This window comes from Protomyctophum parallelum, assembly GCF_964188405.1.
Source record: "Protomyctophum parallelum genome assembly, chromosome: 7".
Classification (NCBI taxonomy): Eukaryota; Metazoa; Chordata; class Actinopteri; order Myctophiformes; family Myctophidae; genus Protomyctophum; species Protomyctophum parallelum.
The window spans coordinates 44,603,853-44,619,319 of NC_139705.1; the positions used below are offsets into that span (position 1 = coordinate 44,603,853).

A 15,467-nucleotide genomic window follows, 5' to 3' on the forward strand; every position below is an offset into this window, starting at 1 on the left:
TTGATGATCATCACACAGACACACACAGAACGCTAGAGAGCACCGTCAAGTTGCACAACAAGCGTCAACACTAACACACACATATCCGGTCATAGTGGATGGATATACTGGACTTCATAATAAAAGTCAATGTTTTCTTTAAATAAAAAACATTTATAAATACTCAATCAATCACAATCACACTTTCTGAGACTGACTAAGTTCACACACTTTATTTTTAGTCAGCAATGTAGTGAATCATATAATGCGCAGCCCGGACATTTTTTATATTTAAACCTGCCACAGAAGTACCTCAGTAAAGTTCAATCCAATCTTTAAACAGTTGTCTTCATCGCCTCATCTGTGGACAGTTACTACCAGTAGGCTGTCCGACCACTACCTGTCCACAGTCAGAAGTAAGGAACTGTCGTGACGGTGACCTTGACCTTGAATAGATAAAGCTTGAGACTGCCATAGTTTTGAGGGTAGGCCTATAGTATACCCTCAAAACATATGTTGTGTGGGTGGAGAGGTTCTTTTGGGTTTGCATCTTGATGTTACACAGTACACACACACACACACACACACACACACACACACACACACACACACACACACACACACACACACACACACACACACACACACACTGTCTCACACACACACACACACACACACACACACTGCAGGTGGTCAATGCTCTTTGGACACTCAGAATAGCCAAATGGCATTGATCACGCCTCCAGGTCTTAAGTTAAGTAATAAGACCTGGTACTTAAGACACGCAAAATACAGCCCTTTATCTCTCACGATGAGACGTTTTCTCAATGCCTTGGGTTGGTGGCCCACATAAAACTGTTTCACTATAATATAGTCACTCCATGACTGACAATATATTATATTGTCAGTCATGGAGTCTGGAATGAGTACCTGTCTGCCTTTGAATATGACTCCTGATTCCATTGCAAGCTCATCTCTGAAGGACAAATAGGCTCAGGTCTTTTGGCAGGTGTTTGATGTGGTACATCACTTCTTTGAGTGCATTGAGCCTTGAGATCCTTGACAGTTTCAGTACGGAGAGCATCCTGTTTCTCAGGATGCTCCTCAATCTTTGTATCAACTCCATCGATGCACTCATCTAGCTCTAATGCGGCTGCCACAATGGTTTTCTGGGTTTGGCAGCCGGGTGAGGGTGTCTGCCATGACCATTTGGGTTCCTGGTCGGTACGTGAGTTCATATAGTTGTATCCTTGTGTCCTTTATCAGCATGCTCAGGAGTCGTGGTGGTGCAGCATGCAGCGGTTTTGCACACATGTGCAAAGGTGACGAGTCGTTCTCCTCTCCCTCCATTGGCTCCCAGTCGCTGCCCGCACAGAATACAAAACTCTGATGCTGGCATTCAAAGCAACCAAAGGCATGACTCCCCCAGATCTCACAAGTATGATCGCACCCTAACCCTATAAACCCTCCCGCACACTCAGATCAGCCAACGCAGGGAAGCTGGAGGTACCTTCACTAAAAACGCCGGGACAACGCTCCGAGTCCACACGTCCCAAACTCTTCTCCCTTCTGGCTCCAAAACTATGGAATGCACTTCCCATCACAGTCAGAACTGCAGCCTCACTCCCAATCTTCCGCCGTTGTCTGAAAACCCACCTCTTCAGACTCCACCATGGCCTGTAGCACTTGCCCTAGCCTAGCCCCTTAAATAGCTTTTTATGTCGACTTAGATAGTATTTTAGACTCATAGCTCGTAGACAGCACTAGAATTGCATTTTATGTAGTCATAGCACTTTATAGTACACATGTATATTGTATAATATATAATATAGTATGTATTGTATAGTTGACATACGGTAGATACTCCACTATTACGTTCTTAGTTTATATACGATTCATGATAACTACTTTTTATTATGTGATGTATGACATGCTTTGTTTTTGCTTAAATGTAAGTCGCTCTGGATCAAGAGCGTCTGCTAAATGCCTAAATTGTAAATTGTTTGTGGTCTGTTACCACAATAAACGATTTCCCATACAGGTAAGTGTGGTATCTCTGCATCCCATACATGATGGCTAGCATCTCTCGTTCTATGTTGCTGTATCTCAACTGGTAGTCACTGGTCAGTCAGTGTTTTTGAGCCAAGGCAATAGGATCTGTTGTTCTGCACCAAATATCCACTGGTAGATGAAATGCTCAATGCCTGTGTCTAGCCATGCAGTCCCACAAAAGATGCAAATGTACGTCACTGTTCAGATGAGTGGACGAGATGTCGAGATCCTGACAGTGCTGTCTTTGTGTTCGTATTTATTTGTTATGTGAAAGAAATAATGGAATGCTCACATGCTCAAACACGCTGTGGTATACACAATGGCTAATAAAGGAATCTGAATCTGACAGACAACAAGCCACAGTACACGGGGCAGACCTTCAAAAAGTTTGGAACAGACTGGGGAATCAAACAGGTCACAAGCTTGCCACATTACCCAGAGAGCAACAGGTTAATTGAAAGGCATGTGAGACACATCATATCAATTGTGTCAAAAACTCTGGAACAAGGAGGCAATCTACAGATGACATGGTATTTTGGGATTATTACAAGTCAGAGCAACACCCATCGTCATCGACAGACTCATCATCTGCAGAGTTTGGGAGACCTGTCACCACCTGCTGCCAAATCGAGCAGACGCAGGCACGGAGGAGCATTCACCTGGAACAGAGAACAGAGGACATGAAAGAGCACCATGACCGCAGCTGCCACAGAGAACTGCCCCCACTCTGCACCGGACAGAACTGTGACTGTGACGAACAAAGACAGAGGAACATGTCATCCAGCTAACGTTGTACAAAAGTGAAATGAGCCAACAAGCTATGGCAACAAGGCCGGACGGTGCAGGATCCACAGATGCAGAGGAACATAAAACAGACGCACTTTGCTGAGTCACCGCTTCAAGATGACACTCACGAGGGTCACCGTGACCCACCGGAGACACCTACAATGCTACCCTGTGACACACAAGATGTGCGAGGGTTATAAACAGACCAGCACACTATAAAGACTATCATGTGTAGAGTCAGAATAACACCAGGAGGAAAAGTCTTACCCTGGAGACTCTGTTGCTTTATTTTCATTATTGTCTTGAAGGTTGAATGTTAAAACACAATCACGCTCATGTGAAGTGAGGGGCGCAGCGAGGGCAGTATTTATATCAGCTCATTTCAGAAAGCCATGCATTGGAGGGGCTATAGCAATAGCACCCCTAAAAAAAACTGTGATTGTGATTTCAGGACACTGTAGTAGTGTCAGACATTTGCACTCCTTGTTGATGTGATTCCAGTTGACATGCATGACATTAAAACCTCCTGAGCCCCAATCCCCCGCCGGCGGGGGCTAGAGGCTGTCCACCTCATGAACAGCTCTCAGCGGGTAAATGGGGCTGGTCAAGGTCTCAGGTTCCAACTCCGATATTTTAGATTTTCCCTCCCGGACCTCCGTGGCGTTTAAGAGGTTAAGGAAAGTTATGCATTTTGTTGAAAGTCTGTTTGGGGCACTATACAGCTTAACAGGAGGGATGTAGTGATATGCAGTATAGGAAACTATACCTCAGTAAAGTTCAGTCCAGTCTATAAACAGTTGACTTCATTGCCTCAATAATATTTCAAGCCATACGAGAATAACATGGAAATCATTAATTAAATTATTATTACAAATTAAATACAGAATATAAAACAATATAACCCAAATTGAGGTAGTAAAGAAGAGATATTTTCGGAGCCATTGTCATTGACTGTGTTAAACAGTGTTGTAAATTTGCGTATGTGAAATGTTTTCCCTCAACATGATGACCATTTAAACTGGTTCCCAAATTCCCCATCTTCAATTAATATGAAATAGGCCTACGGTATTGCAATGTTTCCCCCACCAAATACAAATATGGTGAACGCCATCCATAGCAATGCAATTACTTACTTATTCTTAATGGTTCTCAAAGTGGGACCCCACTTTGAGTCAAGTCAATCTACAAGCTTACAACAGGTCGCATTGTGAGCTTGTAGATCAGCTATTTTTGAAGATTTTTTTTTTTAATATTGTGTAAAAGTATATTTTTCAATATAATTATAATTAAAAAGTGAAACTTCTTGAAAATTCTATATTCGTTCTCTAAATATTACAATATTACACGAGACCACTACAAAAAAGATATGTGCACACACACACACACACACACACACACACACACACACACACACACACACACACACACACACACAGAAATTATCCATTTGGAAAGTATGTTAATTTATGCACTCAATACTTGGTCTGGGCTACTTCTGAACACATTGAAGCGTGGCATGGCAGTCATCAGCCGGTGGCACTGTTGAGTGTCATATGAAACCTGTGTCATATGCAGCCTTAAGCTCATCTTTTGGTTCTGGTCTGGTGTCTCTCATCTTCCTCTTGTCAATACAACATAGATTCTCTGTAGGGTTCAGGTCAGACCAGTTGGCTGGGCAGTACACCGGTTACTTAATACTAGTAGTTTTGGCACTGTGGGCAGGCACAGCCATCTGCCCTGAGATTTTAGAGCACTTTGTGCTTGCCTATAGACATATATGGAGATGCTGATTTCCCTTTGCGTCATGAGGAATGAATCCCAAGGAATCCAGGGAAAAGGACATTTTAGATTTCACGACCTACAGTTCCAGTTATAAGGCGAAATGTGAAGCGGGCTGTTATAGCACCACAATGAGGCCGAATGATGTAATTATTTATTACATTAATTTTAATAATAATTCTGAACCACTAATAAATTGAATAAACAGCATTACATTGGTTAAATAGAAAAAAAGGTTTCGTTATCCTCTCCATAATGTAATGGTCAATATCTGTGTAGCCTCGGTACCAGGCTTAATGTCTGTGTAATACAGAGGAGAGGAGTAGCGACATGTCTACAGACAAACATTCCCTAAATCATGTTATATATTATTATTTTGAGTGGTCTCATGTAATAATATATGTTGAGATTTACATTGTCATGAGCTGTATGCCATAAAAGATCAAGATTAAAACAAAATAGCTTTTGAATATTTCACTGAATTGCACAATGAATCCATAATATATGAAAGTTTTACTTTTTGAATTGTATTATAGAAGAAAACGAACTTTTAGGATCTGTATGGTGTACAGAGAAAAAGGTATAGTATATAGAGCCCTGGGGCTGGGGGACACTGGATTTAATTGGTTAACCCTGTAAAACCCGGATTAATTTCTACTTTCTCAACCTTACTTTTTACTACTGGGACTTATTATTATTATATTTTTTGTGCAAATTGTATGCATTTATAATATTTATTAAAATAATAATACATTAATAATTTACATTTGGGGGATATCTTTCACAATAATCAATAAAACATGTTCTAGACATTCTAATGATCACAAAAAACATATATTACAGTTATTTTACTTACTTTTAATATTAGGGTTAAAGGTCAAAGGTCATAGGATAAAACAATGTAAAAAACAGAGTCCAGAGATTTTTAATTTGTGTGCATTTCAGCCTCTGTGGGGGGTATTTATATGCAAATATCAGCACCAATGGCATTGCAATGAACATCAATGACATTTAGGTGAAAGAATTACATAAAAAAAAAAACTTTTAATTAATTAATTAAAATGTTATTTTGCAACGCTGGGTGTTACAGGGTCCAACCGGTTACTCATACTGATGTTTCACAACCCCAAAAAGTTAATCATTTGAATTTTGACCACACTCAAATGTGTCCATTAGTGCAATGATTTTCAAACTTTTTTAATTTGAAGGAACACCCGTTTCGGTTTGGTACAGTATGAATGATTATGGCCTAATCGCCTAATGCATTTTGTACTTGAGTTATAGCATGTCTATTTGGCTCCATTTCCACATCAGAGACCAGTAGAGGGGGGTAAGGGTCCATTTTTACAGTTACAAACCTGTAAGGGTCCATAACTATTAATAATTTAGCTGGGGACCCAATGGTACCCCCACAAACAGCCTTAGGGGCCCTGGACTCTAATTTGAGAACCACTGCATTAGGGTGTTAACAAATGCATCTGTACTTTAGAATTCTTTTTTTTTTTTATATATTTTTTATCCCACGATTTTGTAACCCATTTTTCACCCCTGTGTCAATCATCTAATGTGATCCTGGGCTCTACACATCCTCCGCCAACCTGGGGAGAGCAACGGACTTAACTCATGCTTCCTTCATGCTTGAGTGTCCAAGTTGCTCCTTTACACCTGACAGGGGGGAGTTTCCCTGGTTGGACGTAGCGCGTGGAAGGAACACGTTATTCCAACCAGTTCCTTTCCCCTCCATCAGGCGCCCCGGCTGGCCAGGGGGAGGCAGTTTAGAGACCAGGATTACTGCATGTTTTTGTGAGGGTATCTACCCTAGGGGACACGGGGAGAACATGCAAACTCCACACAGAAAGGCCCTTTCGCCAACCCCGCCTTCGGGTATGGGCACTGATGACGCGGAGGAGGAAACACGCCGCCAGCACCCACAGCGCCCCGAGCGGGAATCGAACCCAGGACCTTCTAGCTGTGAGGCGACAGCACTACCAACTGTGCCACCGTGCCCCTTGTACTTTAGAATTCTGAAAACTGTTCGGGTATATATCAAGCAAAATGACAAAATCATCAAAAAAAACACTTTGCAATAAAACAAATTAGACCTTTAAAATGAGTCTTAGACAGTTTATTATAAAGATGTAGACAATAAAAAAAGAATTTTCACTGTAATTCACCATTGAAGTTTTCAGCCTGTGATAACCAGTCAGGTTGAAATACACAATAACTATGCTTATACTGGTCTCCCCTTAAAATTTGTTTTTGACAGTGCAAATATAATTTGGTCATTTCACGTTGCCATATTCTCCAACATTCCCTACCCAACAACACCAACAAGAGAGGATCTGTAGATGAATTACCACGATTTTAAATAAATTGAAAAACCAAACAAAAAACACACAAAAACTGGATGTTGAGGCCCAGACAGACATCAAGCTTCCTTTTACCACATGATCCCTACATACTTTTTTGTACGATTCGCAAAAATAGCCGATCTACATGCTCAACATGATGTTATGCAGTGAGCTTAGACAATGTTCGAACACCACCAATGACAAAATAGGGACACCTGGGTCAAACTGCTTAATTGCCTGTGAAATGTATTATCATAGTTCTGCCATTTCATGAGTGACAATGTTAGGTCAGCATGGAGCAACTGCTGCACTAAAACCGTATGAGATGGGTTCAAATAATGCATCATGAACAGCAAGAAGCCGATGGTTGAGACTATGCAGCGTGTTTGCCTGCAAGAATTCCAGAATATTCCAATTTTACAAACTTAGACATTTGACGAGTAGATAGATACACAAATGGAAAATGTTTAAGTTGGAAGGCTAAACTACAGAAACACAGACCAGTGTCTTGGATATCTAATATGCGCCACATGGAAGGCTTAAGAGGAAACAACTCAGAAAAGGCATTTTCTGAGGTACATAGCTAGTGTCTTCTTAAATCATAGTCATTAAAACAAACATTAAACCTTTGTTAACTAAGCTATTAACATTGGGAGGTGGTGTAAAACAAATGCACTTTTTCCTTTTAAGTTGCAAACATTTTTTTTTCTCTTCACATGTATTGCTCAGTTGAGGATGACTATACATTTTTTTTCCCAACAAATAATGTGTGCTTAGTTGTAATAATTAACAGTAAAACAGGATACCAAAAAGGTGCAGTACTGCAAATGGAAGTGGAGATAGCTGCTCTGTACAATACTATGCATATCAACCTTCAGTGGACTGATCAGTAAAGAGTTCTGGAGCTTAGGCTATGGATTTAAATATGGCTACCAACTCATATGTACAGGTTTGTTATTTCATCACTGCCTTCAATTTCAAGATATACAGTTTTTTTATGATTCCTCCCGTCTTCCGTTCTTGCATTTCTCCTTCTACCCTTGCAGTCTTCTATTCCAAATCTGGCATTTCTGGAAAAAAGTGACAATAGAAAGATCTCTTTAGAATGACACAGAATTAATTTATCCTAAAATAAAAATAGTATAATATTAGTAATTCAGCACACATGAAAGAAAACAAAGGTTGTCTTTGTTTCTTTTCCATGTGTGCTGAATTAATATTATTTTGGAAAGGTGGGCACACCACCGCTAACATGTGACTTTGTCTGTCTGTCTGTGGTACCAACAGGTGACAAAGTGGCACTGTTGAGCTTCACACTGTGCACTGTAAGAGTACAGTACAGCACAGTACGGGTGCAAGTACACTACTAGGTACAGTGCAGTACAATACGCGTACATACTTGGTACAGTACACTACACATACAGTACATGTACAGTATGTACTCCTACAGTAGCATACAGTACTCATACAGTATGTGTCATACAGTACACAACAGTAAGAGTAGTACAGGAGTTCAGTACAGTAGGCTACAGTAACTATAACAATTACAGTATAGTTCCTCTGCTCAGTTCACACTGGAGTGATTTTTTACTTTATTCATAAAATAAATGCCTTTGCAGACAGTCCTGCAAAATCCTGTACCGTCCCGCAAGAAACTGGATGTAGCACACAGTATGTGCTTCATATGAACTCATATCTTATGGCTAAATGCAGAGGAGAATGTAATTTAAAAACGTTACTAGTCCCGACAGCTATGTGCATAATACACCTAGACCGAGTAAAGCAGTAAGTCATGTGGAGCCTACTGTGTCGCTGTCCGTGGTGCTGTAATGGGGGTGCATACTTAGTTTAGAGTCTAACCTTAACCCATGTCTAACCAATGACTAGTCTAAACTTTAGACTAGTCATTGGTTAGACATGGGTTAAGGTTAGGTTTAGGTGTGCTGCCCCGTGGGAGGTTAGGTTTAAGGTGAGGGTTTGAGATAGGTTGTAGTTGTAGGACTAATGACTGGTCTAACCAATGACTAGTCTAAACAAAAAACTGTCTAAACTAAGTACTGCACCCCTGTAATGGCCATCTGTTTCAGCGATTATGTCCACCAGTGTGGCTTGACAACTCGGGACTGTGCTACTCGACATACGAGGCCATCGGCTGTTCGGCATGGCCATTCGCTAGCAAATCGGCTTGCTAGGGGTGTCTCACAAGACTCAAGGCCACACTGTCAGCGCACCTGCTTTGCTGCCAGTGACGCAAGTCTTGGTATATCTTCATTCAGTTGAGGCGGAAACCAAATGTTCATTTTTAACCAGATGTTCTGCCCCACAAAGGGAATATATCGTCTCTGTCGGGAGGAAACCTCAATATGTCCAAAACGGTTACTTATCAGTCAGGATTCAAATTTAAAAATCACACCTGTGTGAAGTGAGGGGCTCATGTTGATTATGTGATGTAATGGTGATGTAAAACAAACTGTGCTAACACAAACATTAACCGCCATTAACAATAAAGAGACAATATGACGTAATGAGGCATATTATGACATACATTTTCTCATCGTCAATGGAGTTTACAAAACAAATATTGAACTAAAGACAAACATTAAACCTGTGTATAGGAGGGGCTGGCGCCCCTCGAAAAAAGCAAAAGTAGCAGATCGACAAGTTCAAAAGCTTTCGAGCTTGCACATCTTCCACTTGATGCTTTTGTGTGACAGACACTGTAGCATAAACCACTTATATCCATATAAATATGGATATAAGTGGTTTCTGCCCGACCATATAATTTTTTCCATGGACTCCCAAAGTTCCCTCAGACTTCAAAGTTAACTCAGTTGGCCCAAACCGCTTAACTCCTTTACACAGCTAATAAAAAGTAAAAATACTTACTCTCATCATCACTATCTGCAGACTCATCCTAAGAAACGAGATAAGCAAAGCATATATTTGAACACAAGACAATCAGATTTATACTGCCATTTATCAAACATGTTAAATTGAACTACCTACTGAGATTTGATAACATACTGTACACTGCAAATACTGTACTGCTTGCCGGAAATAATGGATTTTGATCCATTCATAAATATGATAAATAAATGAGTAAAACAATATATGAATAGGATAAGAATAGGTAGAATAGGATAAAAACAAGTGTTTTGTACAGCATGACTTTTCCATGCTTTTTAAAGTAACCGGAATATGGCGGAGGCACTGGTTGTTACTATGGGACTCAATGGGAGTTTCGCCTCATTATATAGAATCTCTTTGCTACAGTGTGGCGTCACTCAAGGCTGCGGGGGACGGGCGATGGGATGTTTCCATCCGCGGATGTAAGAGGGAAAAATAACCTTCCAAAAACTGGATTTGGCTCATTTTAAGCAGAACAAAGTAATAAGCACGTGTGTGCACTTTGGTTGCGTATGTAGGCTGTCTAACATGTGAGTTAGACATAAAATACCGGATTAAATTACATTAAACAGACATTAAACAGATTTTTACGTTACGGCACAAGCGGGGGGTGGAGAATAAAACGGAATTTCACGTTCCAGGCATTAATACGGTTACGTTTTAGAGATTAAAAAGGTTTCTTACATCTTCAGCACCATCTAGATCAGGTAGGTCATCTTCACCCCCCATGGTGTTCATCATCTGTAATAGTAATAAATAATTAGTTAAATTCCACCATGACTGTCTTAAACTGTTTTAAAGAAAAAGTGTAACCACTTTATAACCCGTTACAGCCTATGATACATTAGTTTGCAATTGGGAAAATAATCAAGGCTGCATTTGACTTCTAGTTCTTTAAAGATTTGTTTATTGGGCTTTTTATGCCTTTATTGATAGGGAACAGTAGACAGACAGACCGTCGGGCTCTGGAGTCGAACCCACGGCATGCCGTCCGACTGCCTTGGCAGCCTAGGTGCCCAGACGGTTGAGCTAACCATCCAGGCCTGACTTCTAGTACTTACATCTGAGAACTGGTCAAAGTTGCCAAGCTCTTCATCGGAATCATCCTCCCAGTCTTTCCAATTGTTAAAGTCAACACTGAGCCAAGTTAACTGTGGGCAAAAAGAAGTTCATTTGGAGGATTTCTCAATCACATTCCAACATCACATGTGTCAAAACAGGAATATCCCTCTTTTAACACTGAAGTAAACAATGGTCCCATTCCTTCCCCAAAAAACCTCAACATTTTGTGTCAACGTGTGGACACTTGTGACTGACCTTAGCCTTTTCTTTTGTTAGCCTCGGCCATGGTTTCCCAGGTTCTGCTTTTCGTAAACAGCACAACACTGAACGATCTGTACGTTTATGTTTGCATTCCTGCGTTTGAGGGAAGAATCACATTCAATAGTAATATCTAATGAGACATAAAACAATAATGAATAAACAATTGAGTGCTAAGAATCAGCTTAACCCAGAAAAACCTGATGCCGATTCTACAAATTCCTTCAAAGATTAGTTCTCAAACTTTTTCATAATTCAAAATGATTCAAGATTTCACTTTCAAGATTAAAAAAAAGTGAGCATATATATATATATCTGCTATTTTTTAATAAAGCACATCTGTTTCGCGGTTTCAATAGGCGAACTTACCTTTTGATCAATGGCTTCAAAAAGGTCTACTTCATTTGCATGTTTGACTTGATCAGTTCCTCCAAGACAGCTGTTGGAGAAAGCATGTGACACTAAATGAACAGCTAGTATTTATGCAAAGGAAAAGGAAATTACCAATAGGAACCACAATTGTGGAACGAGCAAAGAATTTAGTATTTGCAGCAAACCCACCTGAATTCAAACTTTGCTTTGTCAAAGTTGATCTTGAGATCCTTGCTGTCTGAAATGCAAAACTCAATGAAGACAGAGTCCCTCCTATCGTACCACTTGGCAGTTGCTGGATGCCTACAAGATAAAGAGAACGCAGTGACATTAACACTTTAATAAACCTTGCCACAATTTCACCTTCTACACGAATAACACAGACGAAAAACAGTCCACACTATTGATCCATAATGTATAAATGATAGATAAGGGTTCAAGACAACAAGGCCTTTTCGTGGAGGGGTCAGAATGAAATTTGGACTTAGTATGTGGTACGCATAGTCAAATTATGTTATGAATTGTAAAAAACAAACATAACAAAAAAGTGAATTAATCATGTAAGCTACATTCATACAGAATGCTAGTGCCAATGACAATAGCCCCTTACACCAGGGCTCGCGTTTGGATGTCAAGAAATTAACCTGGGCGAATTGGTGACGCTGTCCAAACGCAACAAGCAGGGTATCGTCACAGTGGAGCATCCTTCATTGAATAAAAAGGGAACATTCCCTGCGTTGACACTTGACAGACACCCACTGGCTGCAGTGGAGTCCCAGCATTACAGTTACAGCGTTACTGTTTCTAATGTTTCTAAATTCTTCAATTAAACTCAACAATTAATTGAAAATTCTGGGGTTTTATAATTGGTTCATTGGTTTTCTGTGAATGTAATGCTGTCTGCGTGCACAGCTCAGAAATGCACTTGTGGGTCGGTTAAAAAGTCCCCTCCACCTTGGTAGCCACAAAATCGTCTGCTTTTGCATGTGATGTGACAGACAAGTGCACTTCATTTAATTTTATTCTTCCTCATAAAAGATGCCATTTTGTATATCAGCTAAATGTATGTGTATTGAGGAAAATTAAGATACTCACATTTTCTTTTTAAATGCCACTTATCAACTAACTGGTTAGTCGATCGATAAGGTTATCAATTATCAACTAATGAATTGACCGATAATTTGCATCCCTAACTAAAAGGGAATACATGATACAGACCACCTGTACAGGACAGGTGCGGGCTGGTCATTAGACAATGCCTTACCATCAAAAACCATATGTATCGGGTTGCTAAACAACAGCATCCAATTACACAGAATGCTCTGATGACAAGATGGCACCAAAAATAAAGAAAGATCTATAAAGGAAAGATCTTCGCATTTTCAACTGCAAACCACTTTAATTTGAACAGTAAACAGACATTCCTCACACCCATGTCATGGTCAAATAGCTAACATTACCTGCAGAGGTTTCACTTTCAATACTGTACAACATGATTCAAGGACACATGTCCATCTCACAGTCTTGTTTGAAAGCTTACATTATTTTACTGAATTAAAGTGGGCGCATTTTCAAATCACGTTCTTGACATTGCATGTCAATTCTAGCATACCTGTGTGAACCTGTGTAGAGTGCAACCAGTTATTTCCTTATAAGATAAAGCTTTAATAATCCCCCTAGGGAAGTGTGGGTCTCATAGCAACAGCAGTAAAATGAAACTCAGCCGAGGTATTCAACAACGAACAATTATAAATACTAGGCAATATTAATATGAGATATATATATACATATATATATATACTATATACAGAAGATATGCACCAGATCTAAATTGCTAGCGGTGTGTGGCCTTACTAGCCAGGCAAATCCTCTTAGAAGATATAGCATGCATGAAGCAATCAGGGCCACACAAACTCAGGCACTACATATATACACCCCCCTCCTCCTAACTTTGCTAATGTTAGCTGCCCGGCTTGCAGATTTAATGTTAAATAGCAGTTAAAATGTAACCTATGGGCGGTTTCCCACACTCCTAACGTTAGTTGTAGACCCAGAAGGGGAACCACTGCTAACCTGAAAAGGGAGGAAGAAATTATCCCAATGAATGAATTAGTGGTGGCTGGCTAGCTAGCTAGTCCAAGCTGATAAGTAACGCTAGCTGCTAGCCACCCTCCATATGAGCCATGCGGTTGCACCTGATCCATCCATGCCATTATAGAAGTCACGTTAGCAGCAATGTTGATCAACTTAACGTTTTACTCATCTGTCTGGCTAAGGTCAAGACGTGAACGACAATAATACATACACGCGTTCAATGGCAATTAATTACCAGAACAGAAAGGCGGTTATTCCGTGTCTTTATTTGATTTATTCCAATAAATCAGGTTACAAACCTAGCTTGGCTAGCGAGCTAACCGTTAGCTTACATTGGAGTAGCTAGCTAGGGGCAACAAGGCCATTACATCCCGCGAGTCCCGCCTTTGGTCAAATATCATTATGGCATCATTATAATCATCATAATAAAACTATTTCAGACCAAGGAGGGAAGAAAGGCGTCTACGCCGTTGAAATTACGTCATTTCTGAGTTAGGATAAAATGTGCCCTTTTTTAAACGTTAGCGTTAATTGCTACTAAACTAAGGAAGGCTGGAGTTTTTTTGCGTCTCTTCTCCCAACATTACGCGAAAACAAACAAAAACATGCTTACATGATGTCTCGGGTTGTGCGTAAATTTTCTTTTCCCCCCCTACAGACACAACAAGGCTTCTTTCTTTCTGACAACTATTCTAAATGATTGTTAAATTTCAGTTCCACGTTATTCGGCGCAAAGGGCTCCAACGGACGGTGCGTGTGTGTGTGACTGTGTGTGCGGTGATCCTGGTGGAGTACACTCTCTCGTCTCCGCGTGCGTGCGTAGACTGCGTACCCTATGTGCGTACCGCCCTTAGAGTATGGTACCGCCCCGACGTGTCTGACGCAGATAGCGCGCCGACCCTCTGGACTCTTCTAGAGCGTTCAATCCGAAAATCTCGGATCAACAAGCCCACGGCGTGTCGCGCACGCTACGCGCTGTGGGCTTGTAGATCTTATTTTCGGCGCGCGGCCCCGTCCTACGGCGCATTGTATGCGCGTTCAGCTGGTAACATGGCCGTCTCTATCAACGCCCCGCCCTGTGGTTTCTATGGTGACGATACTGCACAGACTGGAAGAGATGAGAAGTCTGGGCACATTCATTCTTACAAAATGTGAAAAAGTATTAAGAATAAAAGTATGCTTTGGAAAATGGTCTGAAATGATGTAAAGCAATAGGATACATGATGTGTTACCTTGCCAACAATAACAGAAAACACTACACTAGCCCCGAGGCTCCAGTCAATCAGGGTTTAAATGTTTAATGTCTACAATACACATAGCACAATCAAGCTGGTACGAGTTTAGGTGCATAAGGTTGGTCACAAAGCTGGTAGCACTTTGGTGGGTCCATAAATCAGCCGCAGCCTTGCACATGAGATAGTTAGACGCGAAAGAGTCAGCGCAGAGCACACTGTACATGAGCTAAAGTGAAAACAGAGGTTAACTAGAAAAAGTGCCCTTCTGGGCACAGGTCTCCACCAGGATAGGAATGTAGGACATTGCAGCTTGCCTTCATCTGGTGGTTGGATAAAAGGGCAACAAAAGTAAAAACACTTTTCGGCCAGTTATAGCGCCACCTTGAGGCTGAGTTGAAATTGTTCATGTGGCATTTCTTCCTCGGCCTAGTGGGAATGTGCGTGCACAATTTCACGGAAATCACGCGATGTGTTCATGATTTGCAGCATTTTGTTTGAAACTGAGCACTCCTGTGAACTTTGGAAGCCAATCTTAACCAATCAGGATGGAGTCTGAGAAATCTGAAAGACATGTTTCGTTGAATGGCTCTAG

At 40.7% G+C, this 15,467-nt stretch overlaps 1 protein-coding gene across 1 annotated transcript; it reads right to left on the reverse strand.

The window, feature by feature from the left end:
• Positions 1-6,706: 6,706 nt before the first annotated feature.
• Positions 6,707-14,457, reverse strand: ptges3b (prostaglandin E synthase 3b (cytosolic)). Its single transcript, XM_083770345.1, has 8 exons — positions 14,254-14,457; positions 11,736-11,849; positions 11,544-11,613; positions 11,172-11,270; positions 10,916-11,005; positions 10,539-10,595; positions 9,834-9,861; positions 6,707-8,017 (listed from the first exon to the last, which is right to left on the reverse strand). Coding segments are annotated over exons 1-8 (480 nt in total). The 5' UTR covers positions 14,256-14,457; the 3' UTR covers positions 6,707-7,997.
• Positions 14,458-15,467: the final 1,010 nt, after the last annotated feature.

Bases quoted from the DNA above. Each gene is read 5' to 3' on its own strand.
- ptges3b (XM_083770345.1), bottom strand. The intron at 11,271-11,543 runs GTAAGTTCGCCT...CCTCAAACGCAG, and splicing joins TTGAAGCCATTGATCAAAAG to GAATGCAAACATAAACGTAC. The intron at 9,862-10,538 runs GTAAGAAACCTT...CTCGTTTCTTAG, and splicing joins ATCTAGATGGTGCTGAAGAT to GATGAGTCTGCAGATAGTGA.